The sequence below is a fragment of the Vanellus vanellus genome (genome assembly GCF_965231255.1).
Source record: "Vanellus vanellus genome assembly, chromosome: 26".
Taxonomy (NCBI): Eukaryota; Metazoa; Chordata; class Aves; order Charadriiformes; family Charadriidae; genus Vanellus; species Vanellus vanellus.
The window spans coordinates 5,645,492-5,661,644 of NC_138931.1; the positions used below are offsets into that span (position 1 = coordinate 5,645,492).

Consider the following 16,153-nt stretch of genomic DNA (forward strand, 5'->3'; position numbering starts at 1 on the left):
CCTAATGAAGAATGGATGTATTTCAGGAAAAATTCTGAGCAAGAAACTGTCTTAGTTAAACAAATCTTCCCTTTTGCCTGCTTGGTAGATGATTAGAAGTAGGACAGCGAAGCCAGGTGTTTGAAGGAGAGAGAGGCTCCAAAGGTGCCAAGTCCAGATTTTGTGCTGTTGGAAGTTTAAGACTGAGGTCTGGGAAGGGGCGTCTGTAGAGGCAGGGACCACGAGTCCGGCACTGACTCAGACGCCGGCTCTGAAGAATAGGAACGGCTTTTGCTGGCTCTTGCATCTTCAGTACGACTTGGAAGTCCTTGATGCTCTGTTTAAAGATCCTGGAGTCAGAAAACGGTATGAGAGGATTTCATCCTCCTTCGCCACACAAACTGTTTAACCTCTTGGCTGCGCAGCACAGGACTTGCTCTTATAACACCCATCTCTCAGAGAGAGGGAACAAAGCGGTGTGCCCAGGAGTACCTAAACCGATGTCAGATTTGCACGCAGCCAGGAAGGTATCTCAGCTGTGATGCCATTGCCTCTATCAGTAACTGTGCTTTTCCACTTTCTTCTCTTTTGTTTTAGGGCCGTTGCATCAATTTCACCAGAGTGAAGAACACAGAGGCCCCACCCAAATACCCGCTCAACAACGCGTACCCCCCGTCATCTCCACCTCCAGCGCCAATCTACAACCCCCCGCCCCCAGCTCCCATCTATACCCCCCCTCCGCCCAGCTCGCCCACACCCCACACCCCGTCCCCGTCCTCCACGCTTCCCCCACTTCCCCCGCCGCCCCAAGCCCCACCACCCAACCGGGCCCCCCCTCCATCTCGGCCCCCACCTCGCCCAACAGTCTAGGGGGTCGGCCTTGCTCCCATCTCTTCCACAAGTGTTCGAGAGGCTTTTTCAGCAGTACTGTATCACATCCATCTTCTGGGGGGGTGGGGGGGACTAGAGGAAGCCGGACCGTTTTTGAAATGGGTGACAACAGAACGAACGACTTTGCAGTCGTCTTTCTCCTTTCGTTTTCTTTTATTTTTAAAAGCCCTTGTGCATCAGTGCCACCAAACTATAGAAGCAAGAAAAGCCAAGAGACTGCAGGAACAAGAAAAATAACTTGAGTTCTGTTTCAGCAAGTCTCTTCCCCCTTTCTGTCCCTGACACTTCCCTGTGCCTTACCATGGTGATTCCAGGATACATTGAAGAAAAGGAATGAATAACTAAACCTCTCCGGAAAGGAGATTATCCCCAGGGAAGGACTGCAAAAGACTCTTCCAAGTGCAGACATCCCAGCTAGCTACCTGGAGACAACTGCACAAACTTCATGGTACAAGACCCAAGGTATGACAGAAAGCTGATCACATCTCGCTCACGTGCCAGCTGCCAAGCAAATAATGACAATAGCAGGTCTGCAAGTACAGAAACCCTTGTAAATCTGAAAAGAATTGATGACAGGCAGCTGTTCCCATGGACCACGAACTGGAGAAGGGAAGGTATTGTCATCTCAGAGGGTCCGGAAAGGAGAAGGGGTAGGTCTCTGGTGTCTGGATTTGCGTATGTTGGTATGTGGAAGTGCAGGTGAATGAAAATGGAGTGCCACTAGGAAAACAAATTACGTGGAAAAATAAACCAGTCAGTATGTCACAAGGCTTCGACCCCATCCCCTGAGGACAAGGAATAATTGGTGACAGGTCAGCCTTCAGTGGTCCCAGTGGGACAGAGGAGTTCATAAAAATTGAGCAAAGGAATCTGGGAAAGGCATGATTGACAGAAGAGTCCTTGCATTCAGTTTAGACTAATTATGTCCATCTAGTTAATAGCTCTGCAGTTCAGCAGGGTAACTTAGTGCTGGTTTCCATTTTAAAAGGAACTTTTCTGAATATAAAGAGGTTAGGTGTATCGATTTCTCTCAATCCAGTCTGCTTGGGCTCCTTGTTATTGTCAGTTTGAAATGGTTACCACTGATGCATTTGTGTTTTTTCTGTAAATTGCATTCTTTCGCCCTAGAAATGTTTCCACGTGGATTTCTATTTTTTGTTTTCCTTTCCTGAATAAGTAGCAGATGCCTTCCAAATTCATAGTGAAGAAGAGCCAGTGTGCTTACTCACTCTTGTCAACTCTCAACAACATCCCTTCTATTAGCAGTTGTTGACTAAAGCAAAAATCAACACACCGGACGTGCAAGATGGGAATCAGTCTTCCAAGAAATGCACTGGCTGCATTTCTCCATGCTTTCTCCTCGCCTTCACAGGACCCCACCGTATTCCACAATATTGCATACGCACATGTTTTATCCTGTAGCAAACCTTCTGAGCACCTGCCTTTGCGACACAGTGCTAGAAATAGGGGAGATCCACTCAGCACTTCAGTCAAACCTCTGGCTCTCTGATTTACTGTCAGGATCAGTTCTCACGAAATGACTCTCTCTGGAAATTGCGAAGTCATAAGAGGTAAACCGTCTTTGTAGCTGCAGTTCTATGAATATCTAAGGGTCCTCATAAGCATGTCATTTTTTACCAGGTAAAGAAATGCTTTGCCAAGTACTTACTTCAGTGCTGTTGGAAATATTAATTCTAGTAAAAAGGAAAAAGAAAAAAAGTGCTCAAGGAGGAAAGGGAACAGACAAAGACGACTCAGTGGAGACTTGACCTGGGAGCCTTTTGGTAAGGACATTTGTGAATGAACCCTTACCGTGACACTCACAGTCGTTCTAACTGTCATTCTAACAGTCTAACTGCATTACCCACCGCTAGGTCCGCATGTCATCTATTAGATGACATAAATACATCAGTCACGATGGATCTGAAGGCTCAATCTACAGCCACGTCTGGCTGTTCTGCAAAAAGGCCGATTAATTCACCCACAACACTGTTTTGTCTGCAGGCAGCACAGAGCAGTCCCCAGTTAGGAGCAAACCCAACAGTTTTGCTACTTGCGATGGCAGATGGTATCAGCTACAGGCCATGGTTAGTTCAGGACGACGACTTTGTGATTGGCAGGTGAGAGTGGGGAGCTTTGAACACCCTGACACAAGTTTGGTTGTACTCCCTCTTGGGATGGATGGGATCTAGTTCAATAGCTGTTTGATTTGGTTTTGTGATGAAAGGTATAAAAACTGGGAATAGTGTAATACGGGATCAGTAGATATTTCTCTTAACAGATCCTCAGTATTTCAAAAACTGTTTGGAAATGACATCATTGATTTTCAACAATACAGCATTGAGAATTTTATATTTTTTTTTAAGTGTCAATTAACCAATAAACCTAAACCTACTGCTGGGGAAAAAAATAAAAGCAGTGTATACTCCATGACTAAAGCTAACTTCTTGCAGATGTATATAGAAATCTTCATTCTCCCCGAACTAAGGGAAAAAACCCAGGGTATTAAAGAAGCAAAATAAAACCTAGATCAGGCTAGAAAAATCATAATTTTAAAATACCCCCTAAGTAATCATCCAGTTTATGAATAAAAAGCAAACTCCAAATTTTTTGTTGTACATATTGTTCCTGCATGCTTACCATATGTTAGATGGAAGCATTTCCTATCCAGTGTGGATAAAAGAACATTTTTCAAGTTGTAGTAAGTTATTATAAAGCCAATGACATTTCATGGCATGTTATCGTATCAAGCTGTGCTTGTTGTATTTTTTTCTTTATGGTTGTATTGCTTTTTTTTTTATAAATGTACAAATATTTCCTGTAGTGACGAACACCTATTTTACATAGCGTTAATTGAAGCACTAGAGCTCCGGGATCTACGCTCCCTCGATCCATTCGCAAAGAGTTTTGCACCTGGAGCCGGGGTGGGACGTGGCCAGGGCACAGCGGGTGCTCTGCTGCGGGGCAACTGGATGCCGAAGCAGAGCACCCACGCTGCTGCCAGTGAATCGGTTTTGCTGGACCTTTGCTAACGTTCTGAGAAAAATTAGAGCACGTTTGGTGGCGGACTTTGTACCTGGTCTCGTATTAAGGATCGACCTAAATGTAGCTGCTAAAATGGCTTCCCAAAAGCACCGCACGTGCTTTTGGAAATCATACTCCTTTTATGCCGGCCCCTAAAGATTAATTTAGGAACTTAGCATAAGGCAATCAAGAATGAAAATTTGGTCCCGAATTTAAATCAGCTTCCACTGATAATTAATGCTATGTAAATGAGGTTGAATTAGCTGGTGTACCGTATACCGATATATGGTACCCTATGTATTCTCTGTCTATAAAACTTTCCTAAAAACACATTACACAGGCTGTCAATCCACACTAGCCAATTTTTAAGTAAACATTCATTATAGATCAAAAGGAGTTGAGTGGCACTACATCTGCTCTGCAATTTCAAAAGACTTCAGCAGGTCTCTGTTTGCCAGTTGCACGTGCTCCTGTACAGGCTGGTCTAAACAGCAATAACCAGATGTCCAATGGCATTAAACAGTTGTTTCATTTGCTTCAAATAGGTGACTTTGATTACTCCTGTTGTTTTTCACTCATGCAAAACTTTCTGTTGGTGTGTCGTGCAGCCTCAAAGGACTCAGCAGCTGCATTTGACAACCATTCCGATTTTTTTTAATCGCTGATGTTACAAATTGTTGCTGGCTGTATTTGGAAGCATTCACCCCCAGAAACTTTGCAACCAACTGAATTCTCTCTCTACTCCTTGGCGTGCGAAGGCATCTTCTGTCACTGTTTATTTTGGGGAGGGGGGGAACGTCTGGCTTCTGAGAGCTCTGGCAAGATTTGAGGGTAACCAGTCGGTAACGTTGCCTTATATGTGGTGCTGATGAGAAGGGAGAGAAACAAGTCTTCCTTTTTGATGTTGAATTATGTTTTGTCAGTTCAGCCAGTGCTGTGCAATGATGTTTTACTCCCTCTGTTTGTTGCATGTGTCATTTGTTAAATTCAGTCATTACTCTTGCTGACCTTGATGTTATTATTAAAGAACTACACAAATTTGTGTCGGGCTCCCTACGATTCATTGACTAGGCAAAGCGAACGAAGTAGGAGGCAGGAGAATCCTGGGCTACACGTTTTCTCATAAAACTGGCTTTCCGTCATCCTGGAGAACTCAAACTTGGTGATTTTCTTCCCGACAGCCCAGAGCACTTCTGCTTGACACAAAAGCTACTTCCATTCGGACGTGACACAGCCTGAACTGCCCGCGCTATCGCGGATACCCAGAGCCTCGCCTTCCAAACGCGGGACAGCTTCTCATTTCCCGCAGCTAACTCGGCAACCTCTAACAAAGGCATCCTTTAACAACGCATAACCACTACTAGAAATAACAAAGCATGTTTCCTCTCGCATCTGCTGATAGTCCTTCTTTCTTCCTCTCTGCTTAACTATCACTAACTCATCTGGATTCTGACATGGCTGGAGTATTTTGTTCCACAAAGAAGATTAACAGAGCATGAAGAAATTCAGCCTCACCACCCTGCCCTCTTTCAGCAAAGCACACAAGCAAAGGCTTTTTAGCTTCCTCTGAAAACATGAGCAAGCAGTTTCCTCAGCACATCAAACCTTGCAAATCTAGGCTCAGGCTGGATTTTTCTCGCTGCGTTTTATTTAAGCCAAACTTGTACCACAGCGCTCAACGGGTCCTGCTCTCTCACTCGGACAAAAGGTGCTTTTTAAATGGAGACTGTCCAAGAAAATCATAATTGCTTTTCTCAAAAGGGTTCAGGTGAAAAAAAATTGCAAGGAAAGTTAAACCTCAGCCCAGCCCAAACTCAGAAGTGAGGACGCAAACCCACCCAGCCATGATGGGGGCTCTGGGCCCTTCAGGGCACGCATTTGCACAGAAGTGCCTGACGCAGCTTTACATAAAGTCCCATCACTACATTGAGGAAAAAGAAAAAAACTGAGAAAAGCACTGTAGTGAGACCCAGGCAGGCTCCTTTGTCCTTTCTGTCAGCCCCACGACACTCTGCTCCCGCAGCCCATTCCCAGCTCAGGGAATCCATCATGGCAGATGGCATCACCAGACATGCAACAGGGCATTTCCCCAGCCAGAACATATACTTTTTTTGGAGCAAAGTTGCTCCAAAGACAAAGCCATGGGGACAGGAGGCAGCTAAGTAGCCCTGAGTGTGTGGCCACTCCCCATCTTTGTCTTGGTCCTAATTAGCCACCTGGCTCCCCCAACGAGCCCCACCTGGGAGCAGGTCTGGGCTTCGGAGCCGAGGCTGCTGAGGGAGGGAGTGGGTGGCTTTGTCGCTGCGTGAGGTGACCTTGGAGTGGTTGGTGACACAGTGCCTTGGGAGCCAGCTTGTCTACGGAGTGGGAAAGTGAAGGAGACCGGGATGGTGCCTGCAGCAGCTGGAAGAAGCCAAAATGGTGAGTCCTGGCTGGGCCGTTTCCAGCAACTTCTTTTATTTTGGGGTTGAGGCTGCAAAGGGCTCTCCGCTCCCAGGGCTCTCCTTGTAAGTGAACCCTGCTGGTTCCTCCACAGGCTCATCTGGCTTTGGGCAGCTGAGGAGTCCCTTGCTTGGCAGGGAAAGAAATTACTGGGTTTTTTTTACTAATTCTGGCAGAGAAAGCCCCTTCTGAGTCATAGATAAGGTTTTTATAGGGGGGGGATGGAAACACCAGTGAGACTCAAAGCATAGTAGGATCCTCTTTTTGTCTTTAGTGTCGCTGGAGAGTGTAATGTGCTTTTTTTGAAGAAACAGCTATAAAATAACTTGTAAAAATAACATGAGCTACAGAATAAATTGTGTTGGATGCAGACAGTGGCTGAAAGTCTGTAGCACACTGCCAGAACAAACTTCTTAAGATTATTTAAATATCTTTTAATGTTTAAATGCTTTCAAAGGTCCTTCTTGCTAGCAGAGGAAGGTACAATATCATTGAAAGGTCCGGAGCGCCAGGGAAGGTGTTTTCTCATGCCGCTAGGTCAGTGTAGATGTTGCTTGAAGGGATGTGTCCCTGATGGTGAAGGACGGTCCCCTCGGCTGAGGACACTTGCCGGTTCGCGCGGGCTGTGCCCTGAGCTGTAACATGCTGCCTCCGGCTGCCATCTCGTACCATCTCCCGAGGGAACCACGCTGCAGCCTGAACGGGAATTGTTCTAGTTCTTCACAGTCATTAAATCGTGGGGCCTTTTCCAAGAGCTGGAGGAATTAATAGGGATGGAGAAACTGTAACATTCAAAAATACCACAGAGAGTGGAAAACTGAACTTAGCAGATAACTTGCAAGAAAGCCGGGGATTTCTATATTCCACTTTCCATTCCCATTTAAAATCCTTCCTGGCACATGCGTGAGGCCTGCTGCTGCGTGCCTCTGGGTGTGAATGTCTTTAGCTGCTTCGAGAAGATGCTTAGTGCTTATTTCTCCTTGCCTGTGAGATCTTGCGGTCTCTGCACACGCAGGGCTCCCTAGCAGACGACTTGGGGGGGTGGGGGGTGTCAGGATCCTTTTTCTTACTCGATGGAAAGTCTCTGGGAAAGTAAAAGCCAGGCAGAAATAGAGTATGTCTGCATTCCTTAAGTCTGTTTTTGGTGATGGGTGACATGTGAAATGTGAGCCTTGGAAAGGTCTGTCTGCCTGTCAGTATTGCAGTGTAATATCCTATCTTGCCATTGCTGTGACCTGTGTAGGCAAACCTTGAACTGTTTTTGAGACAAGCTGGGAAAAATCCTCTGGGAAAGTGAGATTTTTTTGACTCATCTTGGCTCTGCAGTGCCTGAGTTCAGATAAAATTTCTGTACATCTCAAAAGCTCCAGACTGGACTGAAGCGGTACAGCTGAGGAGAATGCTGTGGTTTTGTTTCCCAGGTTTTATTTGCGGTAGGGCTCACACGCACCCTGATGGGCTCTGAGATTATCTTTTTCAAAGGAAAATCAGAAATTGGTGTTCCTTTTCTTCCAGTCGGCTCCTGGCACCCTGGTTTGGCCCTGATGTTCAAATGTTTACCCATGCTGTTGGCATGGGGTGGGGATCGGCGCCGCGGGGCAGAGCTGGGAGTCAGCGGGAGCAGGGTCAGGGATCGAGCTAAGCATCGGCAAAGGGGTATTTCTTGGGGACAGCAGCTGCTGGTTTGGGAAGAGCCTGATTCCAGGTTTGCCTCTGCTCCTGGGAAACCATGGCAAACCTGCCTGCGCTCGGAGGAGCTGCCGGGAGCATTTCACGGGGTGCCTTTAATGGAGAGATGGTGGTTTTGGACGGTTCCTTCAGCATTCGTGGCTGAGCAAAGTGCCTCACCCTCCCTGCTCAGAATGGCATAGCAGGCGCTCTGGTAGCTACAGCAACGGCAGATGTGGAAAAAATATTAGGAATGGATCGAAGGTATTTTTAGCTGTCTAATGCAGTGCGGCAGCAGGGAGCCAAGGGAGCCAGCGTGAGATATATGGGCAGCATTTCCATTGACTGCCAGAAAAAAGCCCACAGGGCAGAACTTGGGAATTTCTATTTTGACGTGATACGGTGTGAATTTGATGGTGGTTACTTTTTTGGGGGTAAGACTGGTGTCTTTGTGTGTGTGTGATACACTGTTGGCTTAAAGTAATAGCGATTACAGATGCCTGTTTCACAGGCTGTCATGGAAACTGGAGAGATTTGCAGTTGCTAAAAATGTATTGAAATAACTGTAGTAGCATCAGACAGTTTTTTGTTTGTTTTTTTAACAGTCCAGCTCAGAAGGTCAAATTCTGAAGTCATTCTCGCTCGTCTGCCTCTGACTCTGTTCCTGTCTGGGTAGGGATGTGGATCGCTTGGTCCAGACTGCTCCCCAGCCTGCTTGAGATAATCTGGTGAAAAGAATTGGCTCAGAGTGACTTGCAAATTAAAATAAGTATTTTTTTGGTTGTTGTTGTTGTTAGAGAAGGATGCGGAGGCAAATAACCTGTCAAGGATGAGAGAGGCAGTTGTTGGCAGAGCTATTCCTTACATCCTGGGTGCTTAGACTCCAGTGACAATAGCCTGTTCTCAAAACATGGCAGCAAACCATTGTTTTCTTCTTTTCAGTTGCAGGAGATCTTATAAGCTGCTTTTTTAGGAGACTGAGTCATTTGCATGGACCCAAATAATGCAGTGACTTAGAAATGTGATTTTAATTCTTGACCGTGACACTGGGTGAAGTGAGAATACACACGGCACTGTCAGTCTTCAGAGGCAACAAAAACAAAGTCCTCGGTAATTTTGTTCCCGGTCCCTCTGGCTTTGCAGAGCAATGGGGCTGCCCTGGCCCAGGTCAGTGGCGTTATGAAATCAGGTTCCCGTGCGGTTTCCTTCTCTGGGTGCAAACCAGTCTGGAGATGTGTCCACAGCAAGAGAAACCATTTATACCCAATGACTGGTGATGCCCCCATTTCCCAGACAGCAGCAATGCCTGTGACCCGTGCGGCACCCCACATGGATAGGGTCGCACATCCCCCAGCACTGGGGAAAAGCCAGATTTGGAGGATATAAAATGGAAGCTCCTGGAACAGAGTTGGTGGTGGCACTCATTGCTTCAGAAATAAAATTGGAGCTCAGGTGACTGGAATAACAGGTTACAATGAGAGCCTTCTATTTTTAATAGTTACAACCTGGCCATTTGCTACCTCACAAGCTGTTTCACATTCCTTCGGCATTTATGGTTAATGACTCGAACCAGGTGTTGCACATGTTCACTGAAGAGGTTTGTGCTTCTGACCCCAGGTTTGGTGCTGGCTTCGTGGGAGAGCCTGGGCATCCCTCACAGTGCCAGTGTCCCTCAGCCCCGAAGTCGGACCTGGGGCCAGGGCCCTGATTACTGCCGTCCCCTATAGCTCCACCTCTGTTGCGTTGCTGTTCTGTTAGGGCCGGCACGACCGCATAGTCTTCGGGGCTTTTTGAAAAAGAAACCCAGGATTAGTTCCTGTGAACAGATTGGTGGTTCTTTAAACACCCAAACATTCTCTGTAACGAGCAGGGGAAAGTTTAGGTAATGCTGCAAATATGGAGGTAACTCTATCTACTTATCTGAGGCCAAATTGGCAAGGTTTTAAAGAGTGCCCATTATAAATGGAAGACATCAGAGATAGTGACTAAGCAAGCGCTGCTCTGGCTGCTGTTCGTGACTGGATGCTATCAGTACCCCATCCCGTCTTGTTTCCATGCAAAGGCCGAGCAGACAAAGGAGTTCCCTGTGCAGGGCTGTTCTGTCGGACATGTGGGAACAAATGAAAGGCAAATGTTAAAGGGGAGTGAGGGCTTAGGTTTTCTTCCCAAAGCCAAAAGCTTTTCAGACATTCCTGAGAAGCATCTCGGAAATGGGAGGACCAGTGTCAGTAACTGCATCCTATGATCTGAAGGTCCTCTGCAAACCGTGAAAATGCCCCATGCTGCTTAGTAGTCTGGGCTGCAGTGTGAAGTGATGGTACGGAAGTGTCTTGACACGTGCATATGCAATGGACCTAATTGGGTCTCATTCCACCGTGCACACTGCGGCCACCGGCGTGCTGTTCCCCGCTACAGTGCGGGTAGGAGAGGCCACAGCAGCACTCGGAGCTTTGCAAAGGTGCTGTTTGTCCTCCAGGTAGTGTTGATGTAGGTTTGGGAGTGTGGTACAGCGGGACTTGGGCCAAGGCAAGCGCTCCAGGATTTAGGCCTTGATCTATAGGATGCCTTAGAAGGGAATCTGGCTCCCCTTGTGAAACAACTTTTGATTTTTCTCTTGGCAAGAGCTTCCCTTTGTCTCCAGATATATTGATCTCACGCCTGTTCCAGCTGCGACTCCGCAGCCTTCCATGCCTGGCCTTCAATAACAAACTTCCTCATAAACCAGAAGGGTCTCATGTGTCATATACACCAGACAGCCGAGAGAAGCGTGTGCCAGAGAAATGCCGCGTTCGCTTTGTGCTGTCCACCTACAGAGGAGCTGCTGCGAGCGGGCTGTAGGCAGCCCCAGAGCAGTTTTGTGCCTGGTGTTTCTCTCCTGTTCCTGCGGCAACGGGGAGCTGTTGGTCCCCGGAGTGAGAGGGTTTTCTCCGGGTGGTTTAGGCAGTCAGAAAGCACCAGGGGAATACAGAGGATCTCCACCCAGCCTGCGCTGTGCCCTGTTGGGAGGTGTATCTGCAGATCCCTCCTGTCCATCGGGGTGCAGCAGAATACCGCAGCATCACGTGTACGTTCCTGTAGCCTATGGTCTCAGGGCTACGGACCCCTCGGTGGCTGGGTGGCATAAGTCAGAGGGGTCCTGCGTCATTGTCTGTGCCTTTTTCCAGCATAGATTTTCCTGTTCGTTTAATTTGTGCATCCCCGTCTCTAGAATGGGCAGAGTTGCATGACTCCTGCCTGTGGAGGTAATCTGTCCCATGCCGACACAGGTGTCTGCGTCGCAGTGAGCTGCAGAAGAGAAGGGGCTTGTGTCTGGAGAAGGCTGCCGGTGCTGTAAGCGCTGGGGCATCCTGCCCCTCACTGGTCTGCAGGGATTTTCGCCCGAGTAAGGACTGTAGGATTTGGCCTTTGCTTTATACCTCTTCAGAATGATTTCTTACTGAAACAATTTGGCTGAAACAGACGCCAGCCGAGGCCAAGTGCTGGACCACCCAGGCCACCGGCCTAATCCACTGTGGCACATTTTTACATTCCCACAACATAAAATTAAATAAATAAGAAACAGACCAGAATGTGAGAAACAAAAAAGAAGGCACGAACTGCTGGAAACCCGCCAGAGAATCCATTGATTCAGTTGGATAAACACAGATCGGGACCAGAACAGTAGGTAGGGAGCCCACTAGCCCACTTCGGTGTTAGGAGGCAAAGGTCATGAGAACACAATAATCTACATTTAGAGAAAGAACCGTACCGTTCCACACACTGACGCCTCAGAGCAGCAGCAGCAAAAGAGCTCTGAAAGCCGGGGGTTGGGGGAAATCAGTTTAAACAAATCTCCGCGTTGCACTGCCAAGGAGGAAACAATACTTCCCCGTGACTCCGAAGGTCAGTGGTGATCCGGGGCCGTGCTCCCGGAGCAGTGCACGTGTGGGAGACAGGGTGGCAATTCTGCGGGGGACGAGGGCGCGGAGCTGCAGAACACGCTGTCGGCGACCACTCATATTTTGCAGGGTAGAGCTGCCTGCAGAGAGGCAGGATTTTTTCGTGGAGGTCTTCTTTTCTTGCCTGTGTTTACCACAGTGTTTAGCGGAGAGGGGAATGCTGATGAAAAGCCGAAGGGAAAGGTTTTCATTTCCCTAAGAAGTCATTTTGGGCTTCAACAAGCGAGCTTTATTTGGTTTATTTGTTTAAAAACAACAACAAATAATTATTTATCTGAAAAAGAATATTTACTGAAAACTGCGGTTTGGCCAAAAATGAAAAATAAACCTTTTTTTTTTCTTTTTTATTTTTTTCACTAGAGGCCTTTTTAAGGTTGAATGTATTTTTTAAACTGACCAATGTTACTGTAGACTCTAACGCACTTGTCTGAAACATGGCAGACTTGGCAGAGCTGAGTAATTTTCATACAGCTGTACGGATCTGGATCCCTTCTCTAGAAGGCTCAGCTGATGGGTGCTCGTGGCTGGAGGCTGTGGGATAGTTTCTCTGAGTGGTTTCCCTACCAGTTAGGCCAGTGACAACTGGGGACAACTGTGTGCCATGCAATGATGTGCTCCTGCTGCAATGGAGATGGGAACTTTGTTGCCACGAGTGGTCCTGGTTCTTGGTTCATCCCTGCCTGCGAATAAAATCAGTTCAGGAACTAAATACGTTTAGTGCAATCCTCTCTTAAATAATTCTGAGCTAAAACAAACACAGATTTGTTTTTAAGTTCATTTGGATCGTTTTAATCACAGGCAGCGTGTTTGTGTGCAGAAGACCTTCCCTGTAAGGCGAAGGCTATAGTGAATGATGTGAGGATGTTCCTTTTCCTGCGCTCCCCGCCTTGTTCGGAGGAACACGCGTACGCCCGCAGAAATGTGATGTGGATTCAAGTAATGCCAACTCCTGGGCTTGCTGAGCTTGCACAGACCTCGGGGAGAGAGGGATTTCACCACTGTCGGGAGAGGAGTCTGTGGCAAAGGGGGCCCCCGGCTCCCCGCAGGTACCTGCCCCTGGGGCAATAGAGTCCTGCCCTGGACGGCCGTAGGAGAAGGGCAGAAACTGCACCGGAGAACAGTAAACAGGTCGTGGCTTTCACACTTGATACACCATTCCTGTTTAATCTTCTCCCCTCCTCTGACATCTATTTCCTGTGCAAAAATTCCTGACTTCTTTTTTCCCTTCCCTTTCTGCCGTTGTTGGAATATGATTTAATCGCAGCTAACTCCGCTGGGGAGACAGTTAGGCCGGACTCATTTGCAATGGTGATGTGCGTCTGTCTGTCTGCAGCCAGCTCGGTGATAAATCACTTCACTGGAAGCTCAGGATGTTGGTTTGGGCTTTGTTTTTTTTTCCCCTCCACCTCCCTTTCTGTAGAAAAGAGGCGAAAGAGAGATGAGCTGCGCTGAAAGCCATTTCCACGCTCTCCCCCACCTCCTCAGAAGGGTTTGCAGCTGCGGGTGGGATACTCCTCTCTGCTGGCAAGTTCAAAGTGCTTCACTTTGCTAATGCATAAATCCTGCAGGATTTCCCAGTTGCTTCCCATGCGCCAGAGCAGACAGGAACATCTTCAGGCTGCTGGAGAAGTTTAGAGGATCTGCAGGCCGTGGAAGAGGGGGATGCTGTCTGGAGGAGCAAGGTCTGGCACGGCTGTGCAGGTTTGCAGCAGGAGCAGATCTGCTGGTGATGCTGCCAACAAACTGGTGCGAGAGGGATTCGAGCAGCCCTCGGGCACGCTTCCGCGCTGCCGGTGCTTCAGTTTTGTGGGGAAGCATCAGGGTTTTTTACGGCTTTGCTTTGTCAGTCTGATTTAGGCTGGTACAGGCTGGAAACATTTTTGCTCTATATTAATTATTTTAGATGCGTTTCAATCAGAGGAACAGACTTGTACTAGATCCGGCCCGTGGTGTCTGTGAGTGTGACCTGTACGACGGTGACTGACGCAAGTACACAGAGTGCAGCTCGGCTTGTTCACTTAGGCCCTTGCGTGAGGCTTTTGAAAACAGTGCAAGGAGGAGAGGACAGATTTACTTTCACATACACACAACTGTCCTTTATTATCCTAAAACTTGGTTCTGGCAAATGGCAGCCACGCTCTTGTTCAGATGGCAGGAAAAGCGGGGATGTTCCAGGGCTGACGTGGAACAGTGCCCAAGCAGGAGCACGTTGTCCTGGTTTAGGAGTTCACGTTTGATTTGAGGGTGGGATTCTGTCCCATGGTGACCCCGGGCTTGGAGGCACGAGATCTCCTCCAGTCCCGCATCCCCCCTGCACCGCCAAAGTGTGCTGAAGCAATTGGAAAGATTTCCCCCTTTCTGCAGTGACTTACATCAGCCCCAAAGCATCTGCGCTGCCGCTGGGGGCCTGTGCAAATTAGTGTGATGAGTCAGGCAGAAAACTCATCCACTGTCTTCACAGTTACCTCTGCAGCGCTGCTGTAATTAATATTTCCTCTTGTTTGCAATAGGCTGTCCTCTGCTAGAGAATGAGCTTTGTCTGCGCGTCTTTTAATTTTATCACATGCCCTTGATCTGGAGGCACAGCTGCCTGTGCAGCTTCCTAGCCCAGGGCAGTCGAAACGGTCTGAGTTAGCTTAAACATTTTGGGGGGTTCATTTGTTGTATTTTAGATATTTATATTTTTTTCCACGTTCTAGGTCGTATTGATTGAATTGGGCTAAGGACTGAGTTATAACCTAAATGGCCCACGTGCCAGGGGTTTTCCATACTCTCCAGAGCAGCGGCTGTGCTAGAGCTGCCACAGCTGAGCGCGCCGGGGGCAGGTCGGCTAAAGCTTTGGTGCCTAGAGGTGTGTGACGGAGCGTCTTGGGTTGTGTTTAAAAACAGGAAAGCTTGATCTTTCACTCCAAAGGGCTGCAAGCAGATGGAGGCGAATGAAGGCTCCCAAACTTACTGCCTTTGAAATCTTGTAGTTGTATAAGCCAGCCTCAACTATTGCCTCACACCAGTGCCTCCTTCACTTCCTTGCCGAGATCGGTGTTTTCAAAGCTCAAAGCCCTTTGCAAAAGAGTTTCAGTCCTGAACGGCACCCGTGGGAACTCTGCGTGTGCAAAATGCTGGTAGTTGTCACAGCTACATGGTCTGGGGTAATAACTGCCAGGCAGTGATGATCCCTGACCTGTGACCAGGGGCCAAGTGGGATCTGGGGTTATTCTGGCTGACTTGGTGCTTGATACCTTCAGGAATTCATGACTCGCTGGGTTTATAGCAGTGAGAGCTTTATGCCTCTGCAAGTCAAACCCCTCGCCTCTTCCTAGCTGTGTCCTCAGCCTGTCTGTGACCATGGTCACTGTGAGCAATGTTCCTCACCGGGCGAAGAGGTGTTTCTTGACATCCCAGCCCCACAGTGTTAACACCAAGCCACCACTCCTCTGCATCTCGTACTGGTTTTGTAGTTTTCTAACCTAATCATGTGGAAGGTGATGGCTTTTCTCCACTCCCAGGAGCTTGCCATAGGCATTTCAGCAGGTTTGGGGGTTTTTTTTGGCTAGCTGTTCTTGTCTGCGTGGGACTGGTGTGTTAAACGTAGGAAGCGAGATGCGGGGCTGTCCAGCCAGGCTCTTGTGACAAAATCATCACAAGCAGTACAGGTCCAACTTTCCCCTGCTGCCTATATAAGACGCATCCTCACCAATGCTCGCGTGTAGGCTAGAAATTCAAGTCAAAGCAACACAGACTGAAGCCATCAAAACTGTCACTGAGCAGGGAAAGTAGGGAGAGATGGGGGGAGTCGTGAACTTGGCTTTGTTTCTGGGCTGCAGAAGCCAAGAAGGGAAGAAACCATCCAAGAAGAAAGACAAACTGGCATCTCCAAAGCAGAACTCTCTGCTTTTGGCATTTGTTTTAAAAATCAAGGCATCTTTGGAGACTTTTATTGTTTAAAACCTAAAAAACAAGGCAAGAACTGCAGTGCAAAATGAAGCCAACAAGTTGAGTAATCTGGTGACTGTCACTTATCTAAGGGGTTCTTCTATGCCTTGCTCGGTGCAAAAACACTCAAATCTGGGGCCGGCCTGTGCCGCGCAGAGCAGACAGGACCTGACTGATGTTCATTGCTGCCAGGGAGGGCCCCTAGGGGTGGGCAGAGAAGGTGGCAGCCCAGGGATGTTGTTTTGGGTGCCCACAGCTCACCCCTCTCACTCCTTCTC

At 47.9% G+C, this 16,153-nt stretch overlaps 1 protein-coding gene and 1 long non-coding RNA gene across 2 annotated transcripts in view; both read left to right on the forward strand.

Annotated features, from left to right (window-relative positions):
* Positions 1–920, forward strand: part of ANTXR1 (ANTXR cell adhesion molecule 1) — a gene marked incomplete at its 5' end in the record, with an annotated part of 107,302 nt that extends 106,382 nt beyond the window's left edge. Inside the window, one exon of the mRNA XM_082495638.1 lies at positions 577–920. Within this exon, the coding sequence (XP_082351764.1) occupies positions 577–849 (273 nt within the window). The 3' untranslated portion in view covers positions 850–920. The remainder of the gene's footprint in view (positions 1–576) is intronic.
* A 1,662-nt stretch (positions 921–2,582) lies between these two features.
* LOC309681769 lies at positions 2,583–3,738 on the forward strand. Its single transcript, XR_014270064.1, has 3 exons — positions 2,583–2,654; positions 2,875–2,990; positions 3,718–3,738. It is a non-coding gene; the product is annotated as an uncharacterized lncRNA (long non-coding RNA).
* The last annotated feature ends 12,415 nt before the right edge of the window (positions 3,739–16,153 follow it).